The sequence below is a fragment of the Lutjanus erythropterus genome, chromosome 3 (genome assembly GCF_056507025.1).
Source record: "Lutjanus erythropterus isolate fLutEry1 chromosome 3, fLutEry1.hap2, whole genome shotgun sequence".
NCBI classification, from domain to species: Eukaryota; Metazoa; Chordata; class Actinopteri; order Lutjaniformes; family Lutjanidae; genus Lutjanus; species Lutjanus erythropterus.
The window spans coordinates 47366437-47381120 of record NC_139319.1 but is presented as its reverse complement, the minus strand read 5'-3'; the positions used below and the strand labels follow the sequence as shown (position 1 = coordinate 47381120).

At 40.0% G+C, this 14684-nt stretch overlaps 1 protein-coding gene across 1 annotated transcript in view; it reads right to left on the bottom strand.

The window, feature by feature from the left end:
• Nucleotides 1-5236: 5236 nt before the first annotated feature.
• sgcz (sarcoglycan zeta) overlaps nt 5237-14684 on the bottom strand; it is a 320919-nt gene continuing 311471 nt past the window's right edge. The window contains exon 7 of the mRNA XM_084711049.1: nt 5237-6900. Within this exon, the coding sequence (XP_084567175.1) occupies nt 6694-6900 (207 nt within the window). The 3' untranslated portion in view covers nt 5237-6693. The remainder of the gene's footprint in view (nt 6901-14684) is intronic.

Genomic DNA, 14684 nt, shown 5'->3' with positions numbered 1-14684 from the left:
GGACAGTTCAATCAAAGATTTTAATCTCAGATTTTTTGCAGAGTTTTGGAGAGATCGGCTGTACAGATGTCTGCATTATTGCAATTATTTAATAGGACTAAATGGCACTCGGCATGTGGTGCTCAAAGTACCAAAAATACATTTGAAAAATTCAGAACCAGTGTCTCTTTCCAAAATCATGACCCAGTTACTTGGAAAATTCACAGGCCTTGTTGTAAGCAGTTTGATGTAGGAACTACTTTCCTTCTTGCAGAAAAAAAGTAGTTCTGGTAGATTTTACTGCTGTTGTACTGTAGTTATTATCTTGAGTAACCAGGTCATGATTTTTGAAAAGAGACACTGGTTTTCGTGTTTTGAGCACCACACTCCAAGTGCTATCTAGTCCCGTTATGTCGAAAGGCAGACATCTCTGAGATATCCCTGATATCTCAAAAACTCTGCAACTCACACCAAAAACTGTCTAGATCAGTATTTCTCAAAAGTTTTTACACTGTGTACCACCACCATATCGAGCTCTTCAAGTACCACCTTACTCTCTTGTAGAGATGCACCGATTTCAATTTTCTTGGCCAATTCCGATTTCTGATTTTTTGAAGGGTTTGACCTACAGATTCCAATTTTGGCTGATTACAATTTTCAGTCTTTCTAAGAACTATAATTGACAGCATTCACAAACATTTTGTAAGTTTTCTTGTAAAATTAAATTGGATGTTCATAATAAAACACTGACTATTAAATATTCATTAAATACTATTTAAATTTTCTCCAAAGTCCACCAGGTTACAGCCAGGCCTTATTATTGTTTTACACTAAGATTATGAATCGGATGAACGTGATCTCGCGAGATCTTGCGGGATTTTGAGGGATGCGATTTCACGTGATCTCCTGTGGAAGCACATGTAATCACACAAGAGACTGACGCAGTGCAACAGTTTGCTGCAGTAAAACTTAGCAGTAAGAAAAACAGTCGCAGAAGTTAAAGGAGTCTGGATACAGAAAACACAGGTTGTTTATTCTTCATCCAGAACAGGAGGTGAGATTTTAACTGTCCCTCTGTGAACAGCAGTCTGCTGCTGGCTAACATTAGCCTGAAGAGCTACATAGTTTACGGCTGTTTTGCGACATTGTCAGCTGCTCTGTCTCGTTGTAGACTGTCTGTCTTCTCTTTATCCTATTTTTGGAATCTGTCGCTGACACCATCTTCAAGCAGACGTGTGTCAGAGTGTGTAGCTGTTATCAGCGCTGTGTTGATATCACAGTCAATTTGTCTGCTGCGTGCATGATGTGACCATCGTCCAGAACACGTGTGTGACAATGACAGGCACAGAATCGGATTTGTGACGCTGACCGGCCAGTCAACAGTCAGGGCCGGTCACGCTGAAAACTGGTCCGATTCCGAGCATTGCCGATTAATCGGTGCAAGTCTACTCTCTTGTGCTGGTTTGTGCTAGCAGGACACTTCACCAGCGATTCTTAAGTAACCACTAGCACTTGTGTTCGGTTCGCTGTCATCAACTTCATTTTCAACATGGTTTACTTGAAATATTCCGCCTCTGATCGTAATAGTTCTGGTTTGGAGCCATGATTGCAGTGTTTTTGAAGCATTCGTTTTCAGTGACTTTAAATTGCATTTCAGTGATCTAATATTTGTATTTTTAGTTGAATCTTTTGCAGTATTTTGATAGTAATTTATGGTTTTTAATTAATTTAATTAAAATATGATGCTCCTCCTTGTTCCACTAGAGAGAGCTTGCATACCACCAGTGATACACAAACCACAGTTTGAGAACCTGAGGATCTAGATAGATAAATAACACTACAGACCAGAGCCTAAGAATATGTATTTTTAATTTGGGGAGAACTATCCCTTTGATTTGGTCTCTATTATATCTATTAAGTTATTGACTGTGTGAAGCTTAGAGGTTCACAGAAGCAGGAAACTATAACTATAACTATAAATGTATTAGATAATAGGATGTTGTGTCGTATGTATCAGGACCCCGCTAAAACCAGCAGAACATTAAAAGCGAAATGAAATCATGTGTGTGGAGTTGCCAGGAACATATAAATTTATTTAGGTTGTAATGATCAGGGAATTTCTCTTGGGAACACAGTTTAACATAGATAGAGTCCAATTAGAAACACAAAAGCAATAATTAGATTTCACAACACTGAAGACTCCAGAGATTCTCATTAAAAACAATATTATTTTATTTTGTATTTTATAGGTATTGTTATATACATGGCATAATTTGTGCTTTTTTATTATCAAGAATAAAACCATAAGGGAACACATCAGAAAATTAAACTTTAAACCAGGACTGAATTGTTCTTTTTTTCAGCTGTATATACTGAGAGTTCTACAAAACCAGGAGAGAAGGGCAGGAAAAAGACAGGAAACTAAATAGATAGATAGGTAGATCGATAAATACATAGATTTTTCCAGAGACACTTGCAGATGGTCCACTGAGGGTAGTGTGAACGTTCAGACTGTGATGTGCTTTTACCAACAGCAGCAAAGGCACCTGTGTATCACTTTGTTTTTAAAAAAAGAAAGTACGCCTCAGGGCCTTAATCCAGTTGAGTCCATACACATACAACCAAATCCAGTCATTATTTCCTCCAGGGGGAATTTCTGCCACACAAATCTGCTGATTTCTTATGATTTCCAGCCATCGCAGAGGTTGGGTGCCAGGTTAGCCAGCTTGAGGCCATTCACACTGATCCCCCCATCTGAGACTGACTGAATATAAAAGACAACCCCACAAAATAATAGTTTGGACCTTCTTGACTTCTTGCTTAGGTTGCAGAACTTTTTTTTTTTTAGTGTGAGGGCGAAGGGATGTTTATCCTGCACTCTTAGAAATAAAGGTGCTAACCAGAGCCATGAAGAGTTCTTCGGCTTGATCCCGGAGGAGATCCCTTTTTGGTTCCAGATAGAACTTTTTTTTATAAAGACTGGAACCCTTTCAGAGAGTTCTGCCTTGAAAATGACATAAAAGGTCACACCTAGAACCATCTATGAGAGGTTCCACCCAGAATTTCCTATGAGAGGTTCTGAAGTGGGACCCTCCTATAGTGTAATAACTCCATCTAGAACCCACTCTGGGGGTTCTATTCAGAATCTTTCCACCTTCCAAGGATGGTAACAAGAACCCTCTCTATCAAGAACTGTTTTATATTTCAAGGGTTTTATCTAGAGCTCACCATGGAGTTCTACTGAGAACCCTTTTATATTCCAAGGATTTTGTCTAGAGCCAGCCAAGGAGTTCTACTGAGAACTCTTATATTCTCAGGGTTTTATCTAGAGTCCAAGCAGGGGCTTCTGCTGGGAACTCTTTTATACTTCAAAGGTTGTATGTAAAGCCCACCCAGGTGTTCTAACAAGCACCCTTTTATATGCAGAGGGTTTTATCTAGAGACCACCCAGGAGGTTCTCCCAAGAACCCTTATATATTCAGAGGGTTTTATCTAGAGTCCTCCCAGGGGTTCCACTGACAAACTTTTTATATTCCAAAGGTTTATGTAGAGTCCACCCATGAGATTCTATCAAGAACCATTTTATATTCCAAGGGTTTTATCTAGAAACAATCCAGGGAGTTCCACCAAGAATGCTTTTGTATTCCAAGGGTTTTATCTAGAACCTACCCACAGAGTTCTACCAAGAACATTTTTTATATTCCAAGGGCTATATCTAGAACCCATCCAGGGGGTTCTACTGGGAACCCTTTTGTATTCCAAGGGTTTTATCTAGAGTTAACCCAGAGGGTTCTACTGAGAACCCTTTTAAATTCGAAGGATTTTATCCAGAACCCACCCAGGAGGATCCCTGAGGATCCTTTTATATTCCAAGGGTTTTGGAAGAAAAAAAATCTTAAAGGATCTTTAAGAACTCTTGTCAAAGTTTCTTTGGATGAAAAGGATTCTTAATGGAACCCCTAGCCTTACAAAGAACCCTTGATGAACACATTCTCCAAAAAAGGGTTCTTCAAAGGCAAAATGTTCCAGATAGAATCTCATCCCTTCAAGAAGAACCCTTTTAGAACACTTATTTCTAAGAGTGCGATATTTGATTGTTTAGATGACCAAAGAGAGAAGAAATAACAAATAAGTTGATGAGACAACATCAAGATATGTCATCAGTGTGTGATGAGTAAGGGACGAAAGACAAGATTAAGAAATAGGATAAGAAATATTTTGTAATTTAACCACTGGAAAGAAAATAGAGGGCGGTTAGGAGGCTGAGCATGGAGTAATGAGAGGTAAGAATGCTGCGGTAAAGACGGACGAAAAAGAAGAGTAACAGCAAGGAGCGGGAACATCTCTCAATGACAGCAAACAGACATGACTATGAGGAGCAGAAAGGTCATGCAAAAAGACTGAAAAAGTCTGACAGACAAGGAGCTCAGGATGAAGATGTATAATACTTCATAACAAGACCAAAATTGGTCTGGCCATCGCCCAACTGCTGCCTCTGCCTGACTGGAGGTTTGGCTCCATACTATAGAATGATCAGTCTGCTAGAGCACCCACCTCAACCTTAATTTAGTGTAAAGGCTATTTTACACCACACACAGCACAGCAGCAATATGTTTGCAGCAGATGCAGCATGTCAAGCTGCATGTCATTTTACACCACCAACCGCTACACAACAAGAAGAAGAGACAAACCCTTGCTACCTTGATAGCTCCAACGCAGATGGCAACAGCACACCAAACGGCAATTTTTTTTGGGTTGTCCTTTTAAAACAAGTTCTGCAGGTCAGGTCTAGGGCGTTAACAGGCAACAACTGGGAGAGGGGTTACCAAAGTCCTGGCAGAAAAAAGGTGAATCAATCATGCCTCCAGTTTGCTCAAGTGTACAACAGTTAAATATTTTCAAATTCAAACAGTACCTCCACAAATTAAGACAGAAAAGGTACATATTAATGTTAATTTTTGGACATGAAAAACAGGAAATCACGTAAGATTAAAAAAAAATGCGTAGGACATCATTTTAAAGCTATTTTATGTGTGTTTAAACATTTTTTTCTGCTGCTTGCAGCATGCAGGAATGCATGCTGCAAGCCTGCTGCAGCCACAACATGCTGCTTTCACATCAAGTGTAATTACACGCTACCCATTAGTATTGTAATGAACATATTCTGGCTGCTGCAGATGCAGCCCCACAGACGTACAGCAGTCGTGCTGCATATGTGCTGCATACAGTGTAAAATGGCAGTATGTGTTAACTCGCCTTCTCTTCTTTTTCATAATGCCATTGTCTTTCAGTCTCTAACAAAAAAAACATTATATGCCTGGACAGAATGACTCCTGAGAGACGGAAACTAAAAGTTGTGGGCACAGACTGTGAGGGGGGAGAAACCCTGCATCTGGTACAGCTGTGATGGTTAGTAAAATGATTTTTAAAACCAGTCCATTAGAAGAAAGCAGATAGAACAATGTTTTCTGTTTTTTTTTTCAACCAGTTCGATGGAAGAAAGAGGATAGGCAGATTTCTTTACCAGTCCAGTGCAAGTTGATGCATAGACAGACCAGAATTACTAGAGCTTAGAGAAAAGATAAAAGACAGCAGCAAAATGTGGAAAGATAAGGGATCACACAGATGTCAAAGGGGAAAAAACAGGATAACAAGAGATAAGAAGTAAAGGATTTGATCTGAAGAAATGAGAACTGAAAAAAACAAAACAGAAGCAGATGTAAAAAATCTGAAAATATACAGAGGGGGGAAAGAGCTGGTGAATGCAAAGTTGAAGCACAATTATTTGCATTAGTTATCCTATGAAAAGTGGGGTCGGAGAGCATATTCACTATTGGGTGTAGATTAATGCAGGAGGGTCACACATCAACGTTTGGGTTGAAAGACTAGAGGGGGAGGAGGGGGAAGGCCTTTCTGGTATAGATTGGTCCGTTAGCTAGCCTTAGCTTCCCACTAGACTAAACCATGGTCTGATTTACTTGTTAGCTACCCACAAGGCTAAACCAAAGTCTGCACTGATGTCAGTTAGCCAACTGAGTCCTCGTCCGTGTCCCTGCCGGCCAGTTTGCAGTTCGTCATCGTATTTGTTTATCCTAACAAAAGCAGGTGCATGTTTTCCAGGACATTTTGGTCAAACAGTGAACTCACTTTTATCGTAAGAGAGTTTCACCTTCTCAGGAAAACCCCCCAAATATAATCCTTGTGACTTTCGAAAACCATCATGGCAGCAATTCAACAATGGCAACGACAGCCAACAAGAGTGGAGACTGTCCTTCCATGTTCATGAGTGGTCATAGCATCGTACCCACCAGCTAACCTTGTTGGCTTTTGCTTCCCACCAAGTCATCCCATCCTCTTGACTAGCATTAGCTACTGACCAATCCATATTAATTTGGTCGTTGAGCTGGCTTTTCACCAAGCTCTAGTCCACGTTGAGTCAGTTCTTTAGCTGGCATTAGCATCACACCAAGCCACAGTCCACATTGATTTGGTCTGGTAGCGAGCATTAGCTTCCTGCCGAGCTGTAATCCATGTGATTTGATCGGGTTAACGGACATGAACATCTCGCCATGCTACAATCCATGTTGATTCGGTCTGTTAGCTGGCGTTAGCTTCTACACCAAGCCGTAATCCACATCAATTCAGTCCGTTGGCTAGCATTAGCTTCAAACTCTAATAGTCCATATGTCCCGGGTGTCTGTCGACCTCCCGCTTTCAGCTCCAGAGACAAAAGTTACTGGTGGTTTGGCAGGTGGAGCCTTTCTCAGCCGGAGACAGGTAGAGCTTGCCATTAGCACAGGCGCACAGCTCATACACAGTCTGTTTGGTGTAGGTGGTACCTGGTGGTGCTCCCTCCAGGGGGTCCACAGCACTGCCAAGGGGAACATTGCCCAGCCTGATGGTGTTGGCATCTAGAAAGATCTGTGGACAGAGAAAGGTGATTTAGAAAACTTTGAATTTGAGATAAATGTATAGAGAATAAAAGAGAGAACAAATAAAAATAAAGCAAAGAACAAAGACAATAAATAAAAAAAATAAACATGAAAATGGATACACAGGTTGATGATACAGCTATAGAGGACTGAACGCTCAGGGATTGTCTTCAGCTTGTCCCCAAATGAGAACCCTTTTTGGTTCTGGATAGAACCTTTAGTTCTTGAACGTAAGATAAAGGGTTATATTTCAAACTATCAGTGAAAGGTTCCCAGAACCCCCTAAGAGAGATTCTAAAGGAGAACCTTTCTAAGGTGTAACCCTCTCCAAGAGGTTCTACCAAAAACCCTTTTGTATTCCAAGGGTTTTTATTGAGAAGAGAACCCTTGAGAACCTATTGAGAAACCTTTTATATTTAAAAGGTTTTATGTAGAGTCAGCCATGGGGGTTCTACCGAGAACCCTTTTATATTCCAAGGGTTTTATCTAGAGCCCCACCAGGGGGGTTCTACCATCAACTTCCTGGTCGTGACATGAATAAAGATCTGTGGACATAAAAAAGAGATGGTTTAGAAAACTCTGAATTTGAAAGAAATGGATAGAGAACAAATACAACAACAAAATTATAACACATTAAAATGGATACACAGAAGTTGATGAAACAGCTGTAGGGAACCAAGCTTTCATGGATTGTCTTGGTGCCTGAAATAAAACGCAGAAAAACAGAAGGGGAGAAAGTTATGTTTTTTTTGAAAAAAGCTGAAAAGAAGCTGGGGTTGTGGATACAGAGAAAGAGAGAGCACATCGCCGTAGGGGATGAATATACTCTCTGTGGTCGACTGGGGTTGTCATCAAGAAAGATCTATGGAGACAGAGAGCGAATTTCTATTTAGAACGAGTCTCTTTTGATGAAGAGGCAGAGTGGGAGTGAACGAGGCAGAGGGCAGGATAGGTGGAGAGAAAAGCGAGGGAATCAGTGGGAGAGGAGTGAGGGTAAGATGAAGAGACAGGGAAAGACAGACACAAGGGAAAGCATGCAGCAACCAGGAAATATAGACTGCAAACAAAGCCAGCCTCTACACCGGCTAATTCAATGCTATATCATTCTTGAGAATAGGGACAAAACCGTACTTTGAAGGGGTTCTGATTTTCTGACTCTTAGCTATTATTACACTTGTAACAGGTTATGATTTGGCTTTTTATTAAAAGTTTTAAAGTTTTAAAGTGCTCAGAGCTCTCTTAATGTGAATCCAAATACACATTAAAAAAAAAATTGATTTAGAAGTATATGGAGTTGGCATGTGATGGTTGAGACACATCTGATAGAAATATTATTTAATTCAGTATTTCTCTTCAAGTATCACTTTACTCTTTTGTGCCATCTTGTGCTAGCGTGACACTTCACCAGAAGTTCTTAAGTAGCCAGTAGCACTTGTGTTCGGTTCACTGTCATCCACTTCATTTTAAACACGGCTTACTTGAAATATACTGCCTCTGATTGTAATGGTTCCCGTTTGGAGCCTTGATTGCAGTGTTTTTGAAGCATTCATTTTCAGTGACTTCATTTTAGCTCAGCTCACTATCTTACCACACCAGTTTAGGTCATAACTACCAGTAATTAGGCTGATAATGAAAAAAAACAAAAAACCAGAAAGACAACACTTATTTTAAATAGCATTTCAGGGATCTAATATTTTGTATTGTCATTTGAATCTTTTGTAGTATTTTGATAGTATTTTATGTTTTTTTATTAATAAAAAAAAAAAAAACACCTTACCCGTAGAGGGGGCTCTCATACCAGTTTAACAATCAAGGATTTAATTTTTTTGTCAAAAAAATAGAAAGCTTAACAGTGTTTCAGCAGTGTTCCCACCTATTTTAAAACCAGGAAGTGAGACAGTGGTCCTTAGGGTATAGCTAAACCATTCTATGCCTGATTACATCATGTTTTTGTAAAAATCTGACAGTTGACAGAAATCTGAACCCAACTTTCAAGGGACAAAATTTTCATAAAAAAGGGTTCAAATTTAAAACAAAGATGATTATAAGAGTACATTTTATACCCATATTATCAGTAGGTATTAATGGACAGAAAGAGAGAGAGAAATCATTTTTAAAGTTTTTTTTGTCCCAATTCTGAAGAATGGGTGATTTTTTTTCATTCATTATCATTATTTTTTTCCAACAAGCAAAATAATAATAATAGTAAAAAATCAGCAAAACTGATTAGACCAGTAAATTTTATAAAGATGTTTTTGATGATTTTTTGTGGAATATTTCCTATAACAAGTGGTTCTATTCAAGAAAAGAAGGCATCATCCTTCAGATAAATCAGGCAGCTTATTAAGATAAAACAAGTACCATGATAAAAAAATTAAAAAATAACACTAGATATCAGACTTTATCTCCACAGAGGAGAAAAGATGTCTCTTTAGTCACTTTTGCAGTGTTTGGACTTTAATGTTTCCACTGACTGAGAGATTTTCGTCAATGATTTCCAATGCAGATGGATCTTATAGGCACCTGGGGGAGTCTCAATCAGTTTAAGCTGAAGGGGGGTCAAGGGGTTTGCTTTTGAGGGCAGCCAATGGATTTCACAGATTACGTGCCCTGTCGAGAAAACACATGCAATGCACTAAACAAACAATGACTAAAGGTCACTTACTGAAGAAGATACAATAACTACAGTCCCCCTAACTTAGGACAGATCTGTTTGAGCCTTAACATCATTTCCAGTGTGCTCAAATTTGATTCAGCGCAAAAAAAACCTTGCTTATACAGGCCCCGACTAGAGAATTTGCAGCTTAAGCACCTGTGACCTCTACTGTAAATCTCAAACTAACTAAAATTGACGGCACCTGCACAAATGAAGGTTTAGTCATGAATAGCCATGAAAGAAAAGAAAAAAGCAAACTGTTTGTAAGACCAAGGTCATGGAGAATATAGAGGAGACTGAAGGCAGACGACACATTTTATTCAGTGGCTTTAACACGTGGTTTAGGAATGTGTTGTGATTAATTCCTCACACTGTTAACTGATAATTCTTATCACATTGTTCATAAAGCTAATGCACACTTCACCACAGGGCCTTTTGGGCACGTATGTGTCCCAAACTGACCAGCAGAAACATCACTTAAGTCAAATCTAGAATTTGCTTAGAGATAAGATCATTTTCACACCAGAGTGAGGTTTTCTAAGTAACATAATCATCAAATCATCAACATAAACCACCGCACATTGAACTGAATTACTGTGATTTTATTAACCTGAAGAAGCCACGGGCAAAATGCGTTGTTCGCTCCTACTAAAATCACAGTAACTCAGTTTAGTTTATGTTGATGACTTTATCTGAGACGCTCCTGTGGCCAACCAGCACCTGACCCTTGAGACTGGCTGTGCAGAAGGAGTTCTGTTTGCTTAACATAATAATGACTCCTTCTTAAGTCATGATTAAGATCAAAATTGATTCTACGACAATTTTATAAATGAAGCCCCTGGATCAGCGACCAGAGCAGGCAAGGCCCCGGGTTTGTGGTAAACGGACTGAGAGAAAATTAGAGTGGGAAAAGGTGCCATAAAATCTTGATGGTTAACCAAGGGGCATTAATCTGATATGTACCTGATCCAGAGCCTTATACACAGGGAGCCTATGTCAAAAATACACCTTCATTATTTCAACTTAAATTTCCATACAAAAATAATCTGTCTTAATCATCACGTACAGCTGACCAGAAGGGTGTACCTGTAGATACCACCCTCCACCCACTCATACTTTATTTTCTTATTATTCTGCTGAGCTCGGGACGCTTTACCAACTCAAAACATCTGTGTTTGACAACCTGGGAATGAGACTCACATGCAATCTAAACTTGTGTCTGGATAGTGTTCCAGTATCATTGGGTATAGGTAAAACACAGTCGGCATGTGTGGTCTCCTGTGTGCACTGTACCTGATAGGTACACAAAGGATTTTTCTTCTTTTAAATTTTTGCTTTATTTAAAGAATCAAAAGGGATTTGTCCAAGCTGTTTGAAAACACATTAGAAAGACAGATTATTGTCCTGTCTCATTCCCAGGACATCAAATACCAACAGTTTGTGTTGGTAAAGCATCCAGAGCACAGAAAAATAGTGAGAAATACAGAGGGCAGGGTCTCTGCGGATACAGCCACCAACACACACTTCCAGTGGGTCGTAAGTGATGATTGTAAGGAATTATGTTTACTGAGTATACATTTTTATATCCATCAATACATTTATTCCGTTAACTGACAATTTTGGCTAAACGACAGAAGGTAGCTACCATATATTGGACTAGTTATATTGTTTACAATATACAGAACACTTGACTTGAATGTTAAGTTTTTATTATGGGTCATATGCATTTTATAGTCCGGCCTTTTCATTCATTCATTCATTTTCTGTAACCGCTTATTCCGTAAGGGTTGCGGGCTGCTGGAGCCTATCCCAGCTGACATTGTGCGAGAGGCGGGGTTCACCCTGGACAAGTCGCCAGTTCATCACAGGACTGACACACATAGACAGACAACCACTCACACTCACATTCACACCTACGGGCAATTTAGAGTCACCAATTAACCTAGCATGCATGTCTTTGGACTGTGGGAGGAAGCCAGAGAACCCGGAGAGAACCCACACAGACACAAGGAGAACATGCAAACTCCACACAGAAAGGCCCTGTCCCGGCAAGCCGGGGGATCGAACTCAGGACCTTCTTGCTGTGAAGCGGCAGTGCTAACCACTGCACCGTCCCAGTCTGGCCTTTTCTTTAGATTTATTTGTTCAGTTGTGTTGTACTTGTTCTTAGCAGTTATATGTATTCTTACATGACAGCAATGGAAAAACTGAGTTGATTTCCTTGTATGTGCATGCATACTTTGCCAGTAAAGCTGATTCTGATTCTGATAACTGGCTAGATACACAATACACAGAAAACAGTGTGAGTGGAGGCTCAGTGTGAGGCCCACTGTCAGGTTAATCCAGTCATGGGAAAATGAGAAACATTAAGAAGAGAACAAATATGAGGCCCTGCATACACCAAAGAGTGTTTTTCATGCTGAAAACAACAGGCGCTCTTCTGAAAACAGTCAACTTGGAGCTCTGGCTGCTTTGCTACAGAATATATTAGATAATTTATGTTTTTCAGGTAGACAATTTCCTTGATAGGTTCAGTTATCAACAAATGGTGAGTGTAAAAATGTTGGTGTGCCAGAAAAGATGTTGGGGGGGGGGGGGGGGGGTGTCTGGGCTGGAATGAGCGTGGTCTGTCATTGGGGTCCTTGCAGGACTCTCTCATCAAAGGACCCCATTACAATGATTACAGAGCATTTGGACCTGAATAAACAGTTAACACTGATTTGTGTTTTTTAGCAATGGAACAATGTTTTTATTCATTTATTCATTAATTTATTTATTTATGCATCTATCCATCCATCCATCAGGCACGGCGTTATGGGTGGGCCTAACGGGCCTGGGCCCACCCACTTCTACAACTGGCCCACCTTAAATGACTGGGAGAACATATATTTTCTTAATTTTTATTTTAATTATTTAAATCAGCATTTTAGTACACCGTTAAGACAAAAAGTTTCCATTTGACAAAAACACAACATTTATTCTGCTGTTATCACATGTGAGGTCTGGACCAATCACAGTGGGCCACAATTCGTCGCACCAGATATGTTGTGCTTGCACACATCACACTATGGCGGTTGTTGTTGTTCATCAGACATGATGACCGGTGTACTGAGGAAAGCTTATCATTGTTTTATTTTATACCTGCAGATGCATTTTTATCAAAACTAGAACGTCTATAAAATGTAGACAATACAGGAAGTAGAGCGGAATATTGCTGCCTGACTTGAATGTCTTCAGATTATCTTCACAGCACAGATAGTTAAGTTTATGGATGAACAGCACATTGCACTGCACTCTCTCTCCTGTTAAAAGTCATTGTAGCTCACCCATTATTCTGATGGCTTCGTTTCTCTCTCTCCTTACAATCAATTTAGAGAGTAATCCAGCCAGATCAAATGAAAATGCATTAAAAGGAATAAAGTGACAGTTTTCTTAATGAACTGATATACTGATCTACATGATCCATAGTGAAAACATAGATAAGGAGATATCCTGTACCATTTGAAATAAATATAAACTGCAGACTGAAACTGTTCAAAAGATTTTAAAAGTGTCATAATCAACTGGAAGTGCTAGTCGCCATCCACAGTATGATACCAGTGATTTTTGTTAAAGTGAGATTACCAGTTGGAAACAGTGTTAACTTTTGTAATTAAAAGGCTCAACCGAAGTTACCATGGCCCGCCCAAAATTAAAATCCTGGCTCTGTGCCTGCCATCCATCCATCCATCCATCCATCCATCCATCTTCATTAATCAATTCACTCACCAAGTTCGGTCTTGTACAGCCATGCGGAGTATCTACAGTCTGACAGCCATGTTGGATCAAAGCCAGACTGACGGTAGTGACCCGTCTGCAGCTTTTTACTGTGTGCTTCGGTGGGGGGGCTGAACTGGTGTGTTTGGGTCTAGTTGTGGTGATGTTTAAGGGGCAGGAGATTAACAAGCGCTGTGGTCGGGGCTGGGAGAGATGCTCTCATTTTGGCTAACACTGGTCGCTGAGCTACCTGTGCTCCCCGCCTTGCCACGTACGGTTCGTTTAAAAAACGCCGATATTTTTGCTTGGCGGGGCGAACAGCTGGTGAACCTCCATTTACAGTTTTTGTTTGTTGTTGTTTTTTACCATAAGGGTCGGAAACTCTCTCTCCTCCGCTCTCTGAGTGTGGGTGGGTGTGTCTGTACCGGTTCATGGGTGAGAGAGGAGCGAGGGGGGAAACCCTGTAAAAAGTGACAGTAACAAGCACAGCATTAAAGAGTAAAGTTGTAACCTTGGTCTTTTAAGCTTCAATCATTGTTTTTTATATTGTTCTGTTTCTCAGTGTTCCTTTTACTTAATTTTTCTTACTTTCATTTTGACTGTTTATTGTTGCAATTTTATTCCTGCATTTATTTTAAATTGTATTTGATTTTAATTATCCTTTCCTAGTTTTCATGCGTTTCCTGTCTGTTGTTTTAATTTTGCAAGTTGAGTTGAGTTTAGCTCAGTGCAGAATAGATGCTGAGCGCCCTGTCGACGCAGGCAGAATGTAAAAATGCACTGTTGGAAACGATTGAAAAACTAGGTTGGCTTCAAGAAAGAAAAAGTTTTGGGTGGACACAGCCCCGAAGAGAAGTAGAAGCAGAAAGAGTACATCTGTTCAAGAGAAGTTGAGACAACTGCCAATGACAATGAGGGACTGTCCTATAAAGTCATGGACAACTACTTTTTACCTGCCTACCTTCAGCCCTCTCCTGTCATCTGCAGACTGATACAAGCTGAGTATCAAAAGAGAATCACTCCACAATCTTGGTTTTTACTGGCTGCTTCACCGGCTTATTTATTTACTCTTCAATCGTCAGCGTAAGAAAGCTGCTCTCTTGACTCCCCCCTCTCTCTCTCACACACACCCCAAGGCCGGACTATAATCTCAGCAGACATCTGTATCCCCATTATTCATGTTCTTCATTTCAGAAATGAGGAAAGGGGAAGTGAAGAAGCATGTGGGAAAGCAGCTATGAGTGCAAAAAGAAAGAAGAAAAAGAGAGGAAGAGATGAAAGGATGAGAGAGAAAATGTCAAATTAGAAGTGGCTGGGAGAGGACGGGGGACATAAAGAGAGGGAGATAAGCAAAATAAAAA